The sequence below is a fragment of the Aspergillus clavatus genome, genomic scaffold (assembly GCF_000002715.2).
Source record: "Aspergillus clavatus NRRL 1 1099423829750 genomic scaffold, whole genome shotgun sequence".
Classification (NCBI taxonomy): Eukaryota; Fungi; Ascomycota; class Eurotiomycetes; order Eurotiales; family Aspergillaceae; genus Aspergillus; species Aspergillus clavatus.
The window spans coordinates 428,663-444,296 of record NW_001517110.1 but is presented as its reverse complement, the minus strand read 5'-3'; the positions used below and the strand labels follow the sequence as shown (position 1 = coordinate 444,296).

The 15,634-nt window shown below is 49.2% G+C and overlaps 6 protein-coding genes across 6 annotated transcripts; 3 read left to right on the top strand and 3 right to left on the bottom strand.

The window, feature by feature from the left end:
* Positions 1-512: 512 nt before the first annotated feature.
* Positions 513-4,493, top strand: ACLA_001970 (Ulp1 protease family, C-terminal catalytic domain protein; the record flags this gene model as incomplete). The annotated part of the gene is made up of 6 exons (XM_001276211.1): positions 513-550; positions 666-749; positions 1,068-2,132; positions 2,179-2,583; positions 2,638-2,700; positions 2,756-4,493. The coding sequence occupies 6 exons, from the start codon at positions 513-515 to the stop codon at positions 4,491-4,493; spliced, it is 3,393 nt and encodes a 1,130-aa protein (XP_001276212.1).
* A 397-nt stretch (positions 4,494-4,890) lies between these two features.
* ACLA_001960 (gamma-glutamylcyclotransferase family protein) lies at positions 4,891-5,603 on the bottom strand (the record flags this gene model as incomplete). The annotated part of the gene is made up of 2 exons (XM_001276210.1): positions 4,891-5,417; positions 5,576-5,603. 2 exons carry the CDS (start codon positions 5,601-5,603, stop codon positions 4,891-4,893), a joined length of 555 nt encoding a protein of 184 aa, XP_001276211.1.
* A 569-nt stretch (positions 5,604-6,172) lies between these two features.
* Positions 6,173-7,074, top strand: ACLA_001950 (signal peptidase complex subunit SPC3; the record flags this gene model as incomplete). The annotated part of the gene is made up of 3 exons (XM_001276209.1): positions 6,173-6,318; positions 6,390-6,463; positions 6,533-7,074. The coding sequence occupies 3 exons, from the start codon at positions 6,173-6,175 to the stop codon at positions 7,072-7,074; spliced, it is 762 nt and encodes a 253-aa protein (XP_001276210.1).
* A 315-nt stretch (positions 7,075-7,389) lies between these two features.
* On the bottom strand, positions 7,390-7,855 carry ACLA_001940 (YqaE/Pmp3 family membrane protein; the record flags this gene model as incomplete). The annotated part of the gene is made up of 3 exons (XM_001276208.1): positions 7,390-7,543; positions 7,645-7,720; positions 7,807-7,855. The coding sequence occupies 3 exons, from the start codon at positions 7,853-7,855 to the stop codon at positions 7,390-7,392; spliced, it is 279 nt and encodes a 92-aa protein (XP_001276209.1).
* A 602-nt stretch (positions 7,856-8,457) lies between these two features.
* Positions 8,458-9,988, bottom strand: ACLA_001930 (protein kinase PKP2; the record flags this gene model as incomplete). The annotated part of the gene is made up of 4 exons (XM_001276207.1): positions 8,458-9,249; positions 9,323-9,605; positions 9,679-9,798; positions 9,858-9,988. The coding sequence occupies 4 exons, from the start codon at positions 9,986-9,988 to the stop codon at positions 8,458-8,460; spliced, it is 1,326 nt and encodes a 441-aa protein (XP_001276208.1).
* A 1,368-nt stretch (positions 9,989-11,356) lies between these two features.
* On the top strand, positions 11,357-15,458 carry ACLA_001920 (ubiquitin-specific protease UBP15; the record flags this gene model as incomplete). Its single annotated transcript, XM_001276206.1, has 11 exons — positions 11,357-11,365; positions 11,475-11,595; positions 11,778-11,922; positions 11,984-12,141; positions 12,201-12,390; positions 12,441-12,549; positions 12,600-13,548; positions 13,606-14,741; positions 14,797-15,111; positions 15,162-15,291; positions 15,349-15,458. The coding sequence occupies 11 exons, from the start codon at positions 11,357-11,359 to the stop codon at positions 15,456-15,458; spliced, it is 3,372 nt and encodes a 1,123-aa protein (XP_001276207.1).
* Positions 15,459-15,634: the final 176 nt, after the last annotated feature.

The following is a 15,634-nucleotide window of genomic DNA, read 5'->3' as shown; positions in this document are numbered from 1 at the left end:
TGATACAGCGACTCTTCCAATAGTCTCTCTCCTCTTTCTATATTTATTGCCTATCTATGGATTATTTGATGTCACTCTGAAGAATGGTCGATCGCCGAAGCACTCAGTGTTCTCCGTCTTGAATATATGCCGTTCTTCGAGAAATTATCAGAGCTGATCGCCCCATTGACTTCTCCCCGTCGCCGCGGAAATCAGCACGACTTGCTTCCCTCTGCACCATCAGATGCAATATCGGATCCGACACGACGGACTCAGCTGTCCGGCGCGAGCGATGCTCTTTCTTTAGGGCCCTCTGCATCCGATTTTCAGCCTCACGCTGAACCACCCGGTGAACCCGTCAATGTAAGGCCACATTATACTCTAAATCTCTATGCGCCCCTCTTTTCTTTGCATCAATGTCTCTGGTCACGACACTTCGCTCCATGCGCTCTTCTATCTTTTGCCTTTCCTATTCTACCCCTACGATGCGCACTGCGACTAACATATTGTTGCATTACAGCGGCTCCATCGCTATGCCGAAGGATTTCGACCTACCTCACAATCTCGGACTGTACGTTCATTACTGTGTCGGACCATTCCTCGACCATATTCAGGGATGCGTCGACTGTAAATATATCCTTGAACATCTGTTTCCTCAGCGAACAACACTGATGCAAAGGGAACAGGTCCACAGACAATGGGTCCATACGACGGGACCAGGCGACTTCCCTACAGGACGAGGATAGGCTGTTTCCTCCATCTTCTACACGGTGCGTTGCGACGGAATACGCACTATACGAGTTCTTTCAAGAAGGATGACTGATGTCTTCATTCTCTCTTTTAGCTTAAGTCCCAGCGGAGTGCCCATAATACCGGGGCAGATATTCAAAAAGAAGAACCCGACCCAGGTATGCAACATCTGAAATACCATGGCCCGATCATGTTCCATCTAACACCGGGCTTCAATAGAACCTCAGAGGGTTCAAGCCTGTTGACAATATATCTTCAAGAGGCCGAGAAAGCGGGCCAGTACGTGCACGAGGAAAGCAGGGAAACCGCGTTGGCTTCCAGACCCTATCTGCGATCAGTGTCCCACGCCCGGAGACGTTTCCTGAGCACAGTTTCTCGGAAAGACCCACAAAACGCCAGCGACGGGATACCCAAAGTTCACCGGTCCCAAAAGTGATTGACGACTCGGAGGATAATTTGACATTACGATCAGTCGTCGATCCATCGTCAACCGCTGGAAATAAGCCACGTCAGTCGCCAAGTTCGAGCCAACATTCTGACAAATCCAAGAAAAATAGGAAAGCTAAACTCAACGCAGTCGATGAGTTTCGTCAGGTGGAGAAGAACGTCAGGATTGACCGCCCTCAACCCAGTCCGAAGCTTGGAGCCAAGAGATACCACCGTCGCTTTTCACCGGAGGATGATTTCGAACAGCGTTTTACCGAAAATGCTACGAGACAACGACGTCTATCGGCCCCCAGTGATAGATCCGAGGTGCTGCAGAGCGTTGAGATCCAGCGCCCACGAGAAGCTGGGACTTCACCCCACCGCCTTTATACGAAGAGCGGAAAGCGACGAAATTCAGATGCGCGCGAGAGCCCGGATGAGTTACAAGGGGCAGCAACCGTGCAGCCCGCACCGGATTCCATCAGTGGCCTCCGTAAGAAAGACGTCAGGGGCGGAACCGATCCAGAGGAAAAAGCGGGCACCACTATGCAACGGGCATCGTCACCGGCAGATATCCAACCGACACTCTTCGTCAGCTCAGCGCGTCAGGGCCAGGGGAAATTGAAGGGGAAGAGCGCTAAATTTAAAAAACGTGCTACCTCCTTTCGGTTCTTCCAGGCGACATTTTTTCGGTTCGGAAATATTATTGCGTCAGCATCCGGCCCCAAGCCCATCGATCTAGTTGTGGACATGGCTCATGAGATCCTCGAAATGAATGAGTCATGTCAAATTCTTCTTCAAAGAGTCGACAGGGTTCTTCGAGGAGACTCAGAGAGCTCCAAGGTCCGGCTTTGTCTATCTAGGACGGAAGGCACCGGTGACTGCAATGTGGATATAGAGCTCACCTCCTCTCAAGAAAAGCAAGATTTTTGCTCCTTGTTTATCATAGGACATTTCAACGTTGTCAACAAGGAAGGGTATGTACCATCCACCCCTATGAAATTTGTTGAACCAAGCTCACAGGCCAAGTAAATGGATGGACGACGCGTTCAAAAGGGGCAAAACCATGATGGCTTCACCACGGAACACGAACGGATCCAAGCGACCAAGCTTGAATGGCGTTTCTGAATCTGTGCCTGAGGCACGAGTCGAAGTACTAAAACGACCTAAGCTTTCGACCTCGTTGGAAGACGATCGCGGGAGCCTTTCTGTTCCTCTACCAAACCCAAAAGGCGCATCCCACAGCCCCAAGCCACTACATAAATCTTGGGATATCTCTTCGAATGAGACGACAAACCCTATTTTCTCCAAAGTTGATACTAAGGAGGCGGTCGAGATACCAGTTAAAAAGTACAAAGGGGAAGCCACAATCTCCAGCCGTGCGACAAGATCGACCTCGCGGCGTACGCAGCCAGCAACAATAGTATCGTAAGTGTTTACTAGAGTCTCAAGATAAAATCGTCGACTGATTTGTCATTACAGCGATGACGAAGAGGACCATTTGCCAGAACCGAAGCTTGATCAAAAATCAAAGAGATGGCAGCAGTATGTTCTGCCACTCGTTCATCTAACAATGTGCTGTACTAATTGATATGATTAGGTCGCTCGTGTATCCACGGTTCGGTAAGAAGAAAGCTGAAGTTGACGCTTTAGACCTTGAGAGATTACGGGAAAACGAATTCTTGAACGACAATTTAATAGGATTCTACATACGCTTTCTGGAGGACCATTTGGAACGGAATAACAAGGAAGTATCAAACAGGGTTTACTTCTTCAATTCATATTTCTTCGCGACTCTCACGAATTTACCACGGGGGAAACAGGGAATCAACTACGAGGGCGTTCAGAAATGGACAAGGAATGTCGACTTGTTCAGCTATGACTATATTGTCGTTCCCATCAACGAAGCGGCACATTGGTATGTCGCGATCATTTGCAATCTGCCGCAATTACCGGGCATCGTCAATGAAAATCCAGCGGTGGATGAGGCGTCGAAGGGCAGCAGGGAACCTTCTACAGTACCGAGCCTTGAAGTCCCAGAAATCTCAAACACACTCGATGCCAAAGGAGGAAATTCTTTCAATAACGACGTGGCTGAACATGCGATTCGCCAGGGATCTGTTCCCGGCAAAGAGGAGTTGGCTCGTGAATCACTAGCTGCAATGAGCTTATTGGACCAAAAGGAGTCAAAGGACAATGAATCGCAGGAGGTGCCTCCTTCAGACGAAGATTGGCCGGAAAAAGAGGAGAATCCCCTCTCCTCACCTGCTAAATTCTCTAGTCCCCGACGGGACGCTGGGTCTACGAAGCAGGTCGATTCCCAAAACGCCAGCCAAACTTCTGCCGCGGGCAGTCAAAAAGGACGGAAGCCGAAGAAGAAGCGCCTGGGCCCAAAATATGATGTACGGCAGCCAATGATTATCACATTTGACTCTTTGAATCTGCCACGCTCGCCTACGATCAATGTGCTGCGGAATTACCTTCAAGAGGAAGCCAAGTCGAAAAGGGGGCTTGATATCGATACAAGCTTGATCAAAGGCATGAAAGCGCAAGAAATCCCATTGCAGCCCAATTACTCAGATTGCGGTCTCTATCTGCTTGCATATGTGGAGAAATTTGTCCAAGACCCAGATACATTCGTGACGAAGCTGCTTCGGAAGGAGATGCGTTCAGAGGATGACTGGCCGCCCTTGCGGTCTGGCCTCCTTCGGCGTCGCTTGCGAAAATTTCTTGACGATCTATATGACGAACAGAAGCAGATGAATCGCGAGAAGGCAAATGAAAAGATTACCATGGCGGACAAGCAGCCGATATCTTTTCTTCTTGGACATTCTGAGCCGGAAGGTGGACCAGATGCTACGACCACCACGGCTGTCTCGCCTGTGCGATATGAGAAATCACCAAGCAGAAAGCCAGCAGCGAAAAATCTGGATTTGGAACTTGCGAAACCCAACAGGCATACTGCACGCGAAACACAGCCCAAAGCTAACTCGTCCAACGATGATGCATTGGACGACGTGGTTGAAAAGGACAAGTCTTTGCCCCGAAAATCTCCAGCGAGTTCTACAGAGCCATCTGTTCGCGAAATAGTCGAAGTTCCCGACAGCCAAGAGCAGGCAGATGATGACTCTCGAGCCTGCCAATCGCAAACTAAGCCCCAAGGTCGACAGGATGTGGGTAAAGACACAGTTCAAGTCCAAGTACCTCAGTACCCTGTGGAAGACAGTAGTGTCGAAGTGCGGATCCTCGGAACTCCTCCCCCGGAATCATCTCCAGACGCGCAAGATCGCATTCGCAAGAGTCCGCGAGGTTTCAAAAGCAAAACCGGTCACGCATGAGTGAAGATGCATATATTTCTTTTCTTTTCTTCCACTTCCTTGTTATTTTCTTTATTTCCTCTCTAGAGCGCCCATAGAAGCTCGGCCTTTTGACTTCGGAGTTTCGGACGGTAGTGACAGGAGTTGCTATGTGCTTCTGGGAGTGCATCTGATACCACACATTGTATATGAATTATGATTTCCATCTCAGTACGAGCGTCCCGCTATTTCATTGCTATCACTTGTCACTTGTTCCATCTTGCACCTTGCCGTCATAGCTATATGGCCGTGTATCTATTAGAATGACCCTGAAAACATTCCATCAAACAACTATTACGCTGATCAACTGCTTTATGCTGTCAAATGCATCTTCTGCTTTGCTCGTACTCTCCCCCCTTAAACAGCTGCGCCGACGCAGTCACCATTCGCTCTCATCCGCATTCACCCACCACGCCATCTTATCCCGCTTGAAAGCCTCAAAGTCCCACTCCGCATCCTCCAGCCGATCCTCCCCCGCCACATACACATAGGTCATCGCCTGCACCTCCTCCCTCTCATCCGCAAACTCTGCCCCCGCCGCATCCAGCACATCCTTCAGATGCCGGTCCGGATTCTTGGTAATACTCGCCTCCTGCCGCCCCCCAACGCTCAACGACTCCATCAACACCCGCACACCCACGCACTCCTTGACATACTCCGACCCCTCGAAGATATCCAGCCGGTGCACGTCCCCGTCCGTCAGCCCCGAGACCACCGTCCCCAGCACGGACGCGTGCATCGAGTCCTTGCTCGGCACGATGCCTGGGTAATCGGCCCCGCGCACACGGTGCCGCTGGTAGCCGTGCAGAATAGCCGGTTTGAAGGTGAGCATGGCCTTTTGCCAGGGTTCGGGGTCGGGGCGGCCGTGGATTACCCTGTGGAGGATTTGGGGCGCCATGAGGGTTCCTGTGTTTCGATTGTTAGTTGAGTTGTTTGGAGGAGTGCGGTGGGACGGGTGGGGTTGAGAGGAGGAAGATAAAGGTCAAGGAGGGTTTGCAGTTTGGGTGATAGGTTGGAGAGAGGGTTGTAGGGATATTGGGGGGGGGGGGGAGGGGGGAGCTTACCGTAGAAGAAGAGGACGTGGTCTCCCATTTTGTATGCTTTGGGAGATTGTGTCTGCAAAGCAGATTGATATATATGGTGGGATGATCGCTTGCGGAGTTGAAGACAAGTCGGATATCACACAGATATACTTCGAAATCCTATGCCAAAGGCTAATCCATAAGGACATGGAGACTGAGACTGAGATGATACCATACACACTATCACAGATAAGAGAGGAGTATGTCTCGCCCTTCAGGCTCTAGTCGCTGGCCTATACTTTGTTTCGCCAGGCGTCCATAACTCCATACTCCCTCCGCCTGTTGAGGCCATTGCAGGACCCACCGCTTATCGATAAGAGCTAGCTAGCTAGCCCAGCTGCTGCGCCACATCCACCTCACCGCCCGCAGCGAAAAGGCCCATGTGGCTTCAAGCAATCCACAGCGATGCTGATGTGGAGGGAGTAAATAACAATCGCTACGTCGTCGCTTCGGCATCACCCAGGGGGACATTGGCCCTTGATCTATTTATCTTTCTGTCCAGGGTGCTTGATTGACCTCGGTTGTTTTATCTTTGGATAGTCATTCGGTGCTGATCTCACCTCGGTATCCTATTCAACAATGCATTCGTCCCTAAACAGAGCCCAGGGCGTCTTTGGTTTCTTCACCACCGTCGCCTTATGCGTCGCGGGTCTAGCTGCCTTATCGGTGCTGCTGTACCCTGCGCATGATGCAAAGGCTCAGGTGTCATTGAAGAATGTACAGGTGTATGTCTATCCGTGGACTTCTCCGATTCCGCCGTCTTTATTATTGTTCGCTAACGAGACGCGCTCTGTAGAATCAAAGGCCGGCCTAACTACTACTCCGCCAAGAAGGAAGAGTATGCGCAGATGAGGTTTGATCTGGATGCGGGTATGTTGGGCCCTCCGACTCGACAAGTATAGCAAACAGATCTCCTAACACGAACACGAACATGAACAGACCTCTCTCCGCTCTTCAACTGGAACACGAAACAACTCTTCGTCTACGTCTATGCCTCCTACTCCTCCTCGGACAAGAAATCGTCCCTCGTCCCGAACTCCGAGTCTATCATCTGGGACACCATCATCCCCGCCCCGGAATCGCCGTACTCCTTCAACGCTCTCCGCGAGCGTTTCTTCCCCGCGAAGAAATCGTCCGGCCGCAAGAACCAGAAGCGCACCAACGCCGCTTCCAAGAAAGCTTCCACCTCCAAGAAGGATGCAGCTGCCGCCCCCGGCGTGCTCCGTCTGCGTGGCCAGCGCGCCAAGTACCAGATCAGCGACATCACCGGTAAGATGGCGGAGCGCGGGAACGTGACGCTCTCCGTGGGCTGGAACGTGCAGCCCTGGGTGGGTGCGCTGTTGTGGAGTCCCCGGACTGGTGCTTTCCCGCATACGGCTGGGACCATTGTTGATACCAAGGCCTTTGATTTCCCGGCTTTGAAGGGAAGTAAGGCTAGTGCTGCCAAGGCTAGTGAGCAGGCAGCAAAGTCCTCTGTGTAGACTCTAGAGTGCGATTCTGATGATCAATGGGATAGAGTTATTGCTAAAGTCAATGAAGGCGTAAATAACATCACTAATTCATGCGTAGCACAACTTGGCAAAGAAATTATTGAACAAACCCGAAAAAACTCTGTCATATGTCATACTACCAATAGGTAAGAGTACCAGAAAGCAGTGAGTATGAGAATATAAGTAGAGCAACCCTCACAATCCAAGCATTGATCATCCAATTCATTTCATTTCGCCCTAGCCCATCCGATTCATATTGGTCCTCGAAATCAGATATATCCAGAAACGGGTACACCCGTCGAACGTTCAGAGAGTGCTTCCGTACGATCGTCCGGGAGGTCCTCCCTGTATACGATCGGAATACACTCCGGGAGCATGGCGTCGGGCCATGGGGTCTCCCTTGCGGTTGTGATAGTATACATATTCTAGGTAGAAAGCATGGATATGGCCCGGAAAGTATCTATATTCAGTCAGCATTGTTGTCGGCATGATCAGTTTAGAATTTTTGAGACAGCGCATTGCGGAACGATTGAAGGTGCGCAGGGAAATGTGTAAACTAACCCGAGGATCGTGAGCAGGATATTGATGAGGAAATCCACGCTGCAGCCGGAGATCATAAAGACACCGAGAGGAGGAACTAGTGAGAGTATCCGGGTTAGAGATAATTAATCATTTGGGTTATTGCTGCAACAAAACAGAGGCGCGAGCATAAGCAAGTCTTACTGAAAAGAGTGACAAGGATCAGGCAGAGAATGGACGCCGTTCCTGCCATTATGATGACCACAAGAAGACTCGATTTATTTTAGATGAAATGTTGGGGTTCACAATCAGTTGCTGTCTTTCACCGTGCGTTTCGTTGAATCCCAGGAAGTGCCAAGGAAGCTGAGAATGAGTATCACAAATAACAGTATGAAGATGTAAACGGGCGAAGTGTCTTCGCGGGGGAGATCGAGACGATTCATTTTTATATCGACAAGTTAAGCGCCACGCCACCAACGGCTGCAATATCCCTGGAGCTCTGGTAGGAGTCTCAATGACTTAACAAAAAAGACATATGAATAAATGATCACCTCATAAGGCTGAAGGCAGAAACATTGTTGGCCTCAGGATCTGCCGGAAATGGTCTGACCTGACGTCATCCCGCGCTTCTCCGGGTTCTGAATACCCGCTAGTCCCTTTTAGATATGATTACTGCGCCACTGAAGCATGGGGATGCAGGTGTGGCTTGTAATAGAATCAAGGGTAGTGGTCATAGTGCAGATGAATGTATGTACATATAATGCCACACACCAATCTATAAAGTAGCCCCTGGTGAGCTCTATATTTCTTCATTTCAACAGAAGACCGCAAAAGATTTGAAATAATACAGAGCACTCACACAGCATCTATCGATGCTCTCGTTGTGACCTGCTCGTTCTTATTGCCAAGTTTTGAGATTTGGAGGAATGCATCGACTCCATAACCTTCTAAACTGTGTAACTCCAGGCTGCCTGCCCAGTATTCGGCGTAGACTCGGCTCATTGGAAGGCCAATCCCCAGGCGTAAATTGGGTGGACGCGAAGTCAGGGAGTCGAGTGACCCGTCTCGGAACGTTTCTCGGTCCGCATGCTTCCTTTCTTTGGACACTGAGAGTTCCTGCATTGTAGCCGCCATCGCAGGAACCTGTTTCAGGTTTTGGAGGCGCGCTTTGCTCAGAGGACCCTTATCAAAAGACCACAAGTAGGGAATCAGTTCGCGCGGGATTCCACCCGCTTGGTCTGACACTCGCATAATTACATGCTGGGGCGCTTCGCAGATGAGCACTTCGATAGGTGGGGGACGCTCGGGCGAATTTTTGAACTTCTCGCTGACGGCCTGGATCGAATTACGCAGAAGCTCGCCAATGATATACTCCAGATGGCTCAGAATGTAAGGAAAAGTCGCATCAAGATGTCCTTGTACGACAATGTCAGGAATTTTATCCGTTCCTGAGCTCTGCCGCATCATGTCCTGCGCAAGCTTGCCGCAGCGTTCGATGACTTCTCTCGCATTGCATTTGAGAAAGACCTCTCCGACAAAGTCTGCATTCATATCAGTGCGGTCCTGAGCGCCTGGAAAGTGCCATGGAGAGTTGAACGTTTCGGTCAGAGCCAAATGTTGCTCGGCGATAACACGACGGGAGATTCTCTACCAATTGTATAGATGATCAGTCAACCACGCAAAACCAGCAAATTAGTCGATTGTTCCATAAGCGCCATACCGATCGAAGAAGAGCATTCATGAAGGAATCCATCACGCCAGGCGCCACAAGATCCCGACATTCCAGAACACCCATGGCTAGTTTCGGTATCACAACCAGATGGTCTCTGAGTGTTTTCCGTAAGATATCACAGAAATTCTCGTTGTCCTCCAGAGTCTTGATCTCCGGTAAAACGCGAAACCGTTCAAATGCCTTGTAGTAGAGCTCATAGACCAAAGAGAGATGCGGATTCGCTACGACGACGTATGGTAGCTTTTGAATATCACGTAGCCGATGTGCGATCCTTATCGAGAAAATAGCGAAACAAATTAGGCTGGGATAGCTTTATGGATTCGAAGGGCGATGCGCATACTGACCTGGTGGGCAGCTCAGTTCGCACGTAATTTGCGGAACTGATGAGCCGCGACTCCGTCAAAGTGCGTCCAAAGAAGGTCAATTGCCGTAGACTTATAGGTCGAATCTCGCGTTCGACCCATCTGTCAAGCACATCGGGTTAGCAGCAGTTGCCTTTGACCATGCTGGTGGTGTTGCATACTCATCAAGCACTGAACCAGGCCTCCACGGAGGCGGGTGGTGTGAGCACCCAGTATTTGAGTAGAATCGTGATCTATGCGTATGGCTCTGTCGAAGTGGACGCCAGGAGCGAAATGGGTGACTTCTCCGCATGATGGAGCGTGCTGCAGTTGACTCACTGTGAGATTAGGGCCAGAAATTTGAAGATGCGGTTTGGCAATGGCGCTCAAATTCAGCCAGGACGTCTAATCAATGTAGAATAAATATGTTGTCTTCCAAACATGGCTCATCCACGGGCAGTATATACTCTATCACCAGATGTTCTATTCACTTGGTGATGGCATGACATATTGCTGGAAATGTACAGAGTACATGGGTGGAGGGAATCTGCAGGCAAACACAACAACCAAAGGCGGTGAGTGCTCAGCTTAGCATGTGACACTGCGAGATCTATGGGGGTTTATCATTATTACTATTGAGGAATTGAGCTGCCTGCCTGCTTCAATGATCTGCGCAATGATTGTTCTATCCTACTGATTCTCTCTATCAGAGCCATCATCAACATGGCCAAGTGTATTGCAGATGATTGCCCACGGCTCGTTGGTCTCAAAGTCACCACTGAGATGACTACGCCTTGGGAATATATCAACAATATGGGATGAAATGCAGAACCGAGGAACTGACAAAACAGTGACAGGAAGGGTGGGTATATGCCAGTGCACATGCTATGGAAAGTACATGTTCTACACATCATTTCATAGGATAATTGTTATTGTTTTGCCAGTTGCTCGATTTCTGGGTTATTCCCCGGCTCTAACGGATATTCATGAGTGATATCATCCTCGAGGACATTTGTGCGACTATACATCTGATTCTTCCTGTTTCTTCCCCTCAAAATCGCCGTTTTATATATGACCAACACTTTACTCGGGAAGACATTGAAATTTGCTGATGAACAAGGATAATGCAGGTCAAAGCGAAGGAAGTACTGGTGTTGATCTGGGACATTTGCAACTATGCCGTCAGAGAGACTGCCCTAGGGCTTACCTAAGTCAAGAGTACAATGTCAGTACACTGATAATGCAGAGAACAACAGCACCAGTAAGCTAGGAATGAGTATCCAATAGTACCTCTTTTATTCATCCTTCCTTTATATATCTGAACAGATTATCTACTCAAGCTGTTCTCCGCCATGCAATCTGTAGATGCCTAGGCAGTTCTCTCCAAAAGTACAGGCGGTCTTGGTGTCCCACCTATTATTATTGGGTTCTGGGAACTCCGCCACTAACTTCAACTCCTCTGAACCGGAATCTGCTGCTGCAATACTCTTCTATCTACCACTCACTGTCCGGTGTCGTCGCTCTCTTTTATCCTTCTCATCTCATTTCTGCTGAATTTTTAAATACTCTTTTCTCCCCCCATCTGCCTCCGGGGTAGCTCACCCAGACTGTCCTTGATCGAGGGTGCCCTTTTTTTTTTTTTTTTTCTTAGTTGAGTGCTTGAGCGCACTTTTCTTTCTTCATGGACAACGTAAGTCCCGAGTCCGTTTGTGGATTATTCGCATACAAATCAAACATATACTGCAGTGATTTGAACAAACAATGAACTCTTACTGACTCAAACTCTCGTGTCTTCCTAGGTTGCGGATAATGAGATGCTCGTCGATGAATACGAGCAGTATCACAATGACAGGACGGATGATGTCGTGGTCTCTCGCTCTGGTTCAGAGGAGCCAGAACCAGAGCCCCTTGCGGATGACTGTAAGAACCCTCGTCGTACCGCTCAGATTCCATTCAGATGCCCGTCTTTGTTCGAGTACGCTGGAAATTGATTCCTTGGGTCCGGTGGAGGAATGCACCTGCAAGGACATTCATTGCTGGGGCTCCGAACTTTTCACAACATCACTCACAATGCCATTTTCCAATGCTGAGCGCGACTATAGATCCCGCAATGATGGCTCGCATCCTCCCGAAGGATTCCGACTTAGAGACCGCAGACGAAGCGTATCACACATGGCACATTCAGGATTGGCGCAAGCTGAAAAAGAAGGAGCATGGGCCAGTCTTCCAATGTGGGGGATTCCCTTGGTGAGTCTACCCTCCTCGGAAGCAGCACGGTTACTGTTCGTTTCTGATTTTGCCTCCATAGGCGGGTGCTCTTCTTCCCTTACGGTAATCAAGTTGAATATGCTTCATTCTACCTGGAGCATGCTTGGGAGCAGGAACCCCCAGAGAATTGGTATGCATGCGTCCAATTTGCTTTGGTTCTGTGGAACGTCAATGACCCATCAATTTACGTATCTCATGGTATGTATCTCGATGACTCGGTGACCCCCTGCAAATATATCCCGCTTACCCAGATGTAGTTGCTACGCACCGTTTTAACGCAGACGAGGGCGATTGGGGCTTTACCAGATTCTGCGAATTGCGCAGACTTTTCAACATGCCATGGGAAGGCCGTGGAGTCCCGTTAGTGCAAAATGACGAAGCCAGAGTCACGGCTTACGTACGTGTTGTGAAAGACCCGACGGGTGTGCTTTGGCACACTTTCCAAAAGTAGGTTTTGTCTGACGATACACGTGTTCCGCGACGCTAATTCCAATAAGCTATGACTCGAAGAAGGAAACTGGCATGGTCGGGTTGAAGAACCAGGGTGCAACATGTTACCTCAATTCCTTGCTCCAGTCCTTATACTTCACAAACTCATTCCGCAAGGTCAGCCTTATCTCATAAGCCGACTATCGCATATGCTGACTGTTCCCAAGGCTGTATACCAAATACCCACAGAGGCCGAGGCGTCCAAAGAAAACAGTGCCTGGACTCTTCAAAGGCTATTCTACAACCTTCAAACCAGTGAGAATTCGGTATCGACAACTGAATTGACGGCATCATTCGGCTGGGAATCGCGGCAAATCTTCGAACAGCAGGATGTCCAGGAACTTTCGAGAAAGTTGATGGAAAGGTTGGAGGAAAAGATGAAAGGAACGCCAGTGGAAAAGGCATTGCCCGACCTCTTCGTTGGGAAGACGAAGACTTATATCTCCTGTATTAACGTCGATTATGAATCCTCGCGCGTGGAGGATTTCTGGGATATCCAGCTTAACGTGAGGGGCAACAAGACCCTTGACGACAGCTTCAAGGATTACATCCAGGTGGAAACTCTTGAAGGCGAGAACAAATACGACGCTGGTTCTCCCTACGGTTTGCAAGATGCAAAGAAAGGTGTCATCTTCGAAAGCTTCCCCCCTGTCCTTCATCTCCACTTGAAGCGGTTCGAATACGACATCAATCGCGACGCGATGATGAAGATCAATGACCGCCACGCTTTCCCCATGGAGTTTGATGCTTCACCCTATCTTTCCAATGACGCCGACAAATCAGAATCCTATATGTATGAGTTGCATGGAGTTTTGGTCCACAGCGGCGACTTGAACGCAGGACACTACTACGCATTTTTGAAACCCACTAAGGATGGACATTGGTATCGCTTTGATGATGATCGAGTTACTAGAGCTACTGACAAGGAGGTCCTTGAGGAGAATTATGGTGGTGAATATGAGCTTGCCAATGGCGCGGCTGGCGTACGGCAACCATACACAAGAGGACTTTCGACAAAGCGGTCTATGAATGCCTATATGTTGGTATACGTTCGCAAGACACGAATAGACGATGTTCTCTTACCGATTACGAAGGATGACGTTCCTTCTCACATTGGTGAGCTTTAGCAATGTCTTGTGCCGCTGCCACTCAGAACGCTAACAGTATCACCAGAAAAACGGTTGACCGAGGAAAGAGCGGAGTTTCTCCGCAGGAAGAAGGAGAGGGAGGAAGCGCACCTCTTTATCAACGTCGGAGTTTTGACGGAAGAGTCCTACAGATCGCATCACGGATTTGATCTAACAAGCACGGATCTACCTGCCGGCGATCCCGCCCTACCAAAGGCGTACAGGATACTCCGGGCTACGAAGGTTCGCGAATTCGCTGAGCAGCTTGCTGAAGAACGGGGTCTTAACGCCAATCAAATTCGCTTCTGGGTCATGGTTAACCGCCAAAACAAGACAACTCGCCCTGATCAAGTCATCAAAGACCCTGATATGACTGTCGAAGAAGCCTATAGCAGATACGGCACTAAAGGAAATCCATTCAAAGTATGGATGGAGGTTGGGCAGCCTGCTGCGGATGGGTCCATTCCTTCGCCGGATAGCAACAACTCGGTCTTAATCTTCTTGAAGAATTTCGACGTGCCGTCGCAAACCCTCACAGGAGTGGGAGCTGTATATGTTCGGAAGAATCAGAGAGTTGCCGACCTTGCTCCGACGATACTCGAGAAGATGAACTGGCCTGCCGGGACCGAATTTATGCTTTTTGAGGAGATCAAGCACAACATGATCGACGTTATGAAGCCAAAGCAGACATTCCAGCAGTCGGAGATTCAAGATGGTGATATTATAACATTCCAGCGGACGGTTAAAGAGTCCGAATTACCCCCGGCCGCATTGTACACCGACGCGAGACAATACTACGACTACTTGTTGAACAGGATCGATATTACCTTCGCTCCCTTCAAGGCTACCGACGGTGATGAATTTGTTCTGACTTTGAGCCGAAAGATGACATACGATCAATTCTCAAAGAAGGTTGGCGAGCATCTGAACGTGGAGTCAACGCACCTACGCTTTGCTCCCGTTCTGGCAAGCAGTGGAAAACCAAAGCAGTTCATCAAGCGGAACTCCAACCAGGCCAACCAGACTCTGTATCACATTCTTAGTGGACAGGTCAGCGGATATGGTTATAGTATGCACCGTCAGGATGCGCTATATTATGAAGTCCTGGAGACTAGCTTGAGTGACTTTGAGTCAAAAGTTTGCCTGAAAGTAACATTGCTTCCTGAAGGCATCACTAAAGAGGTAATTTCACCATGTGCTTGCGAGTCGATATCCTCAATGCTAATGCACACCGCAGCAAGTAATTGAGGTCCTAGTCCCTCGGGACGGTACCATCTCAGATCTCCTGGCGGGACTGCAGAAGAAGGCCAACCTTGAAGACGACGTGGTCCGTGAAATGCGGGTCTTCGAAGCTCACAGCGGCAAGATCTACAAGGAATATCAAGCCGACTCCAGGATCGCTCCTATCAATGAATATGTATCTCTATACGCCGAAAGAGTACCGGAGGAAGAACTCCAGATGCGGGACGGCGAGCGGACAATCAACGCATTCAACTTTGATCGGGAACCGAACAGGTCACACGGAGTTCCTTTCAAGTTTGTCTTGAGACCTGTATGAATATTCATTCCCCAGATGTCTTCCATGAGACTAACATCTCCCAGGGCGAAATCTTCAAGGAGACGAAAGAGAGATTATCCAAGCGGACGGGCATCAAAGGCAAGCAATTTGAGAAGATCAAATTTGCTGTTGTACCCCGATCGTTGTACTCTAACCCGCGGTATCTCGAAGATGGTGAGTCCTGCCTCTTCACATCGGGAATGACGTTCGACGCTAATCCATCGGTTGCAGATGATATCCTTTCCGACATCGTTGGTGACTCCGACGATCTGCTGGGACTCGACCATGTAAATAAGAATCGGAATTTTTGGAACAGGAGCGAGTCCTTTTTCATTCGATAGAGGTGTTTCATGCAACCAAATACTTGGTGGTGGCAATCGCAGGTGTTCTTCGCGTTTAGATAGCCTTTGTGCATCTCACTGACCTTTGAGCTTCTCTATATGAGATAACTATACTCCAAATGAAATAGCCGACTGTTTTTTGAACGATGCGACATTATGATTTTTGCGAGGATCTT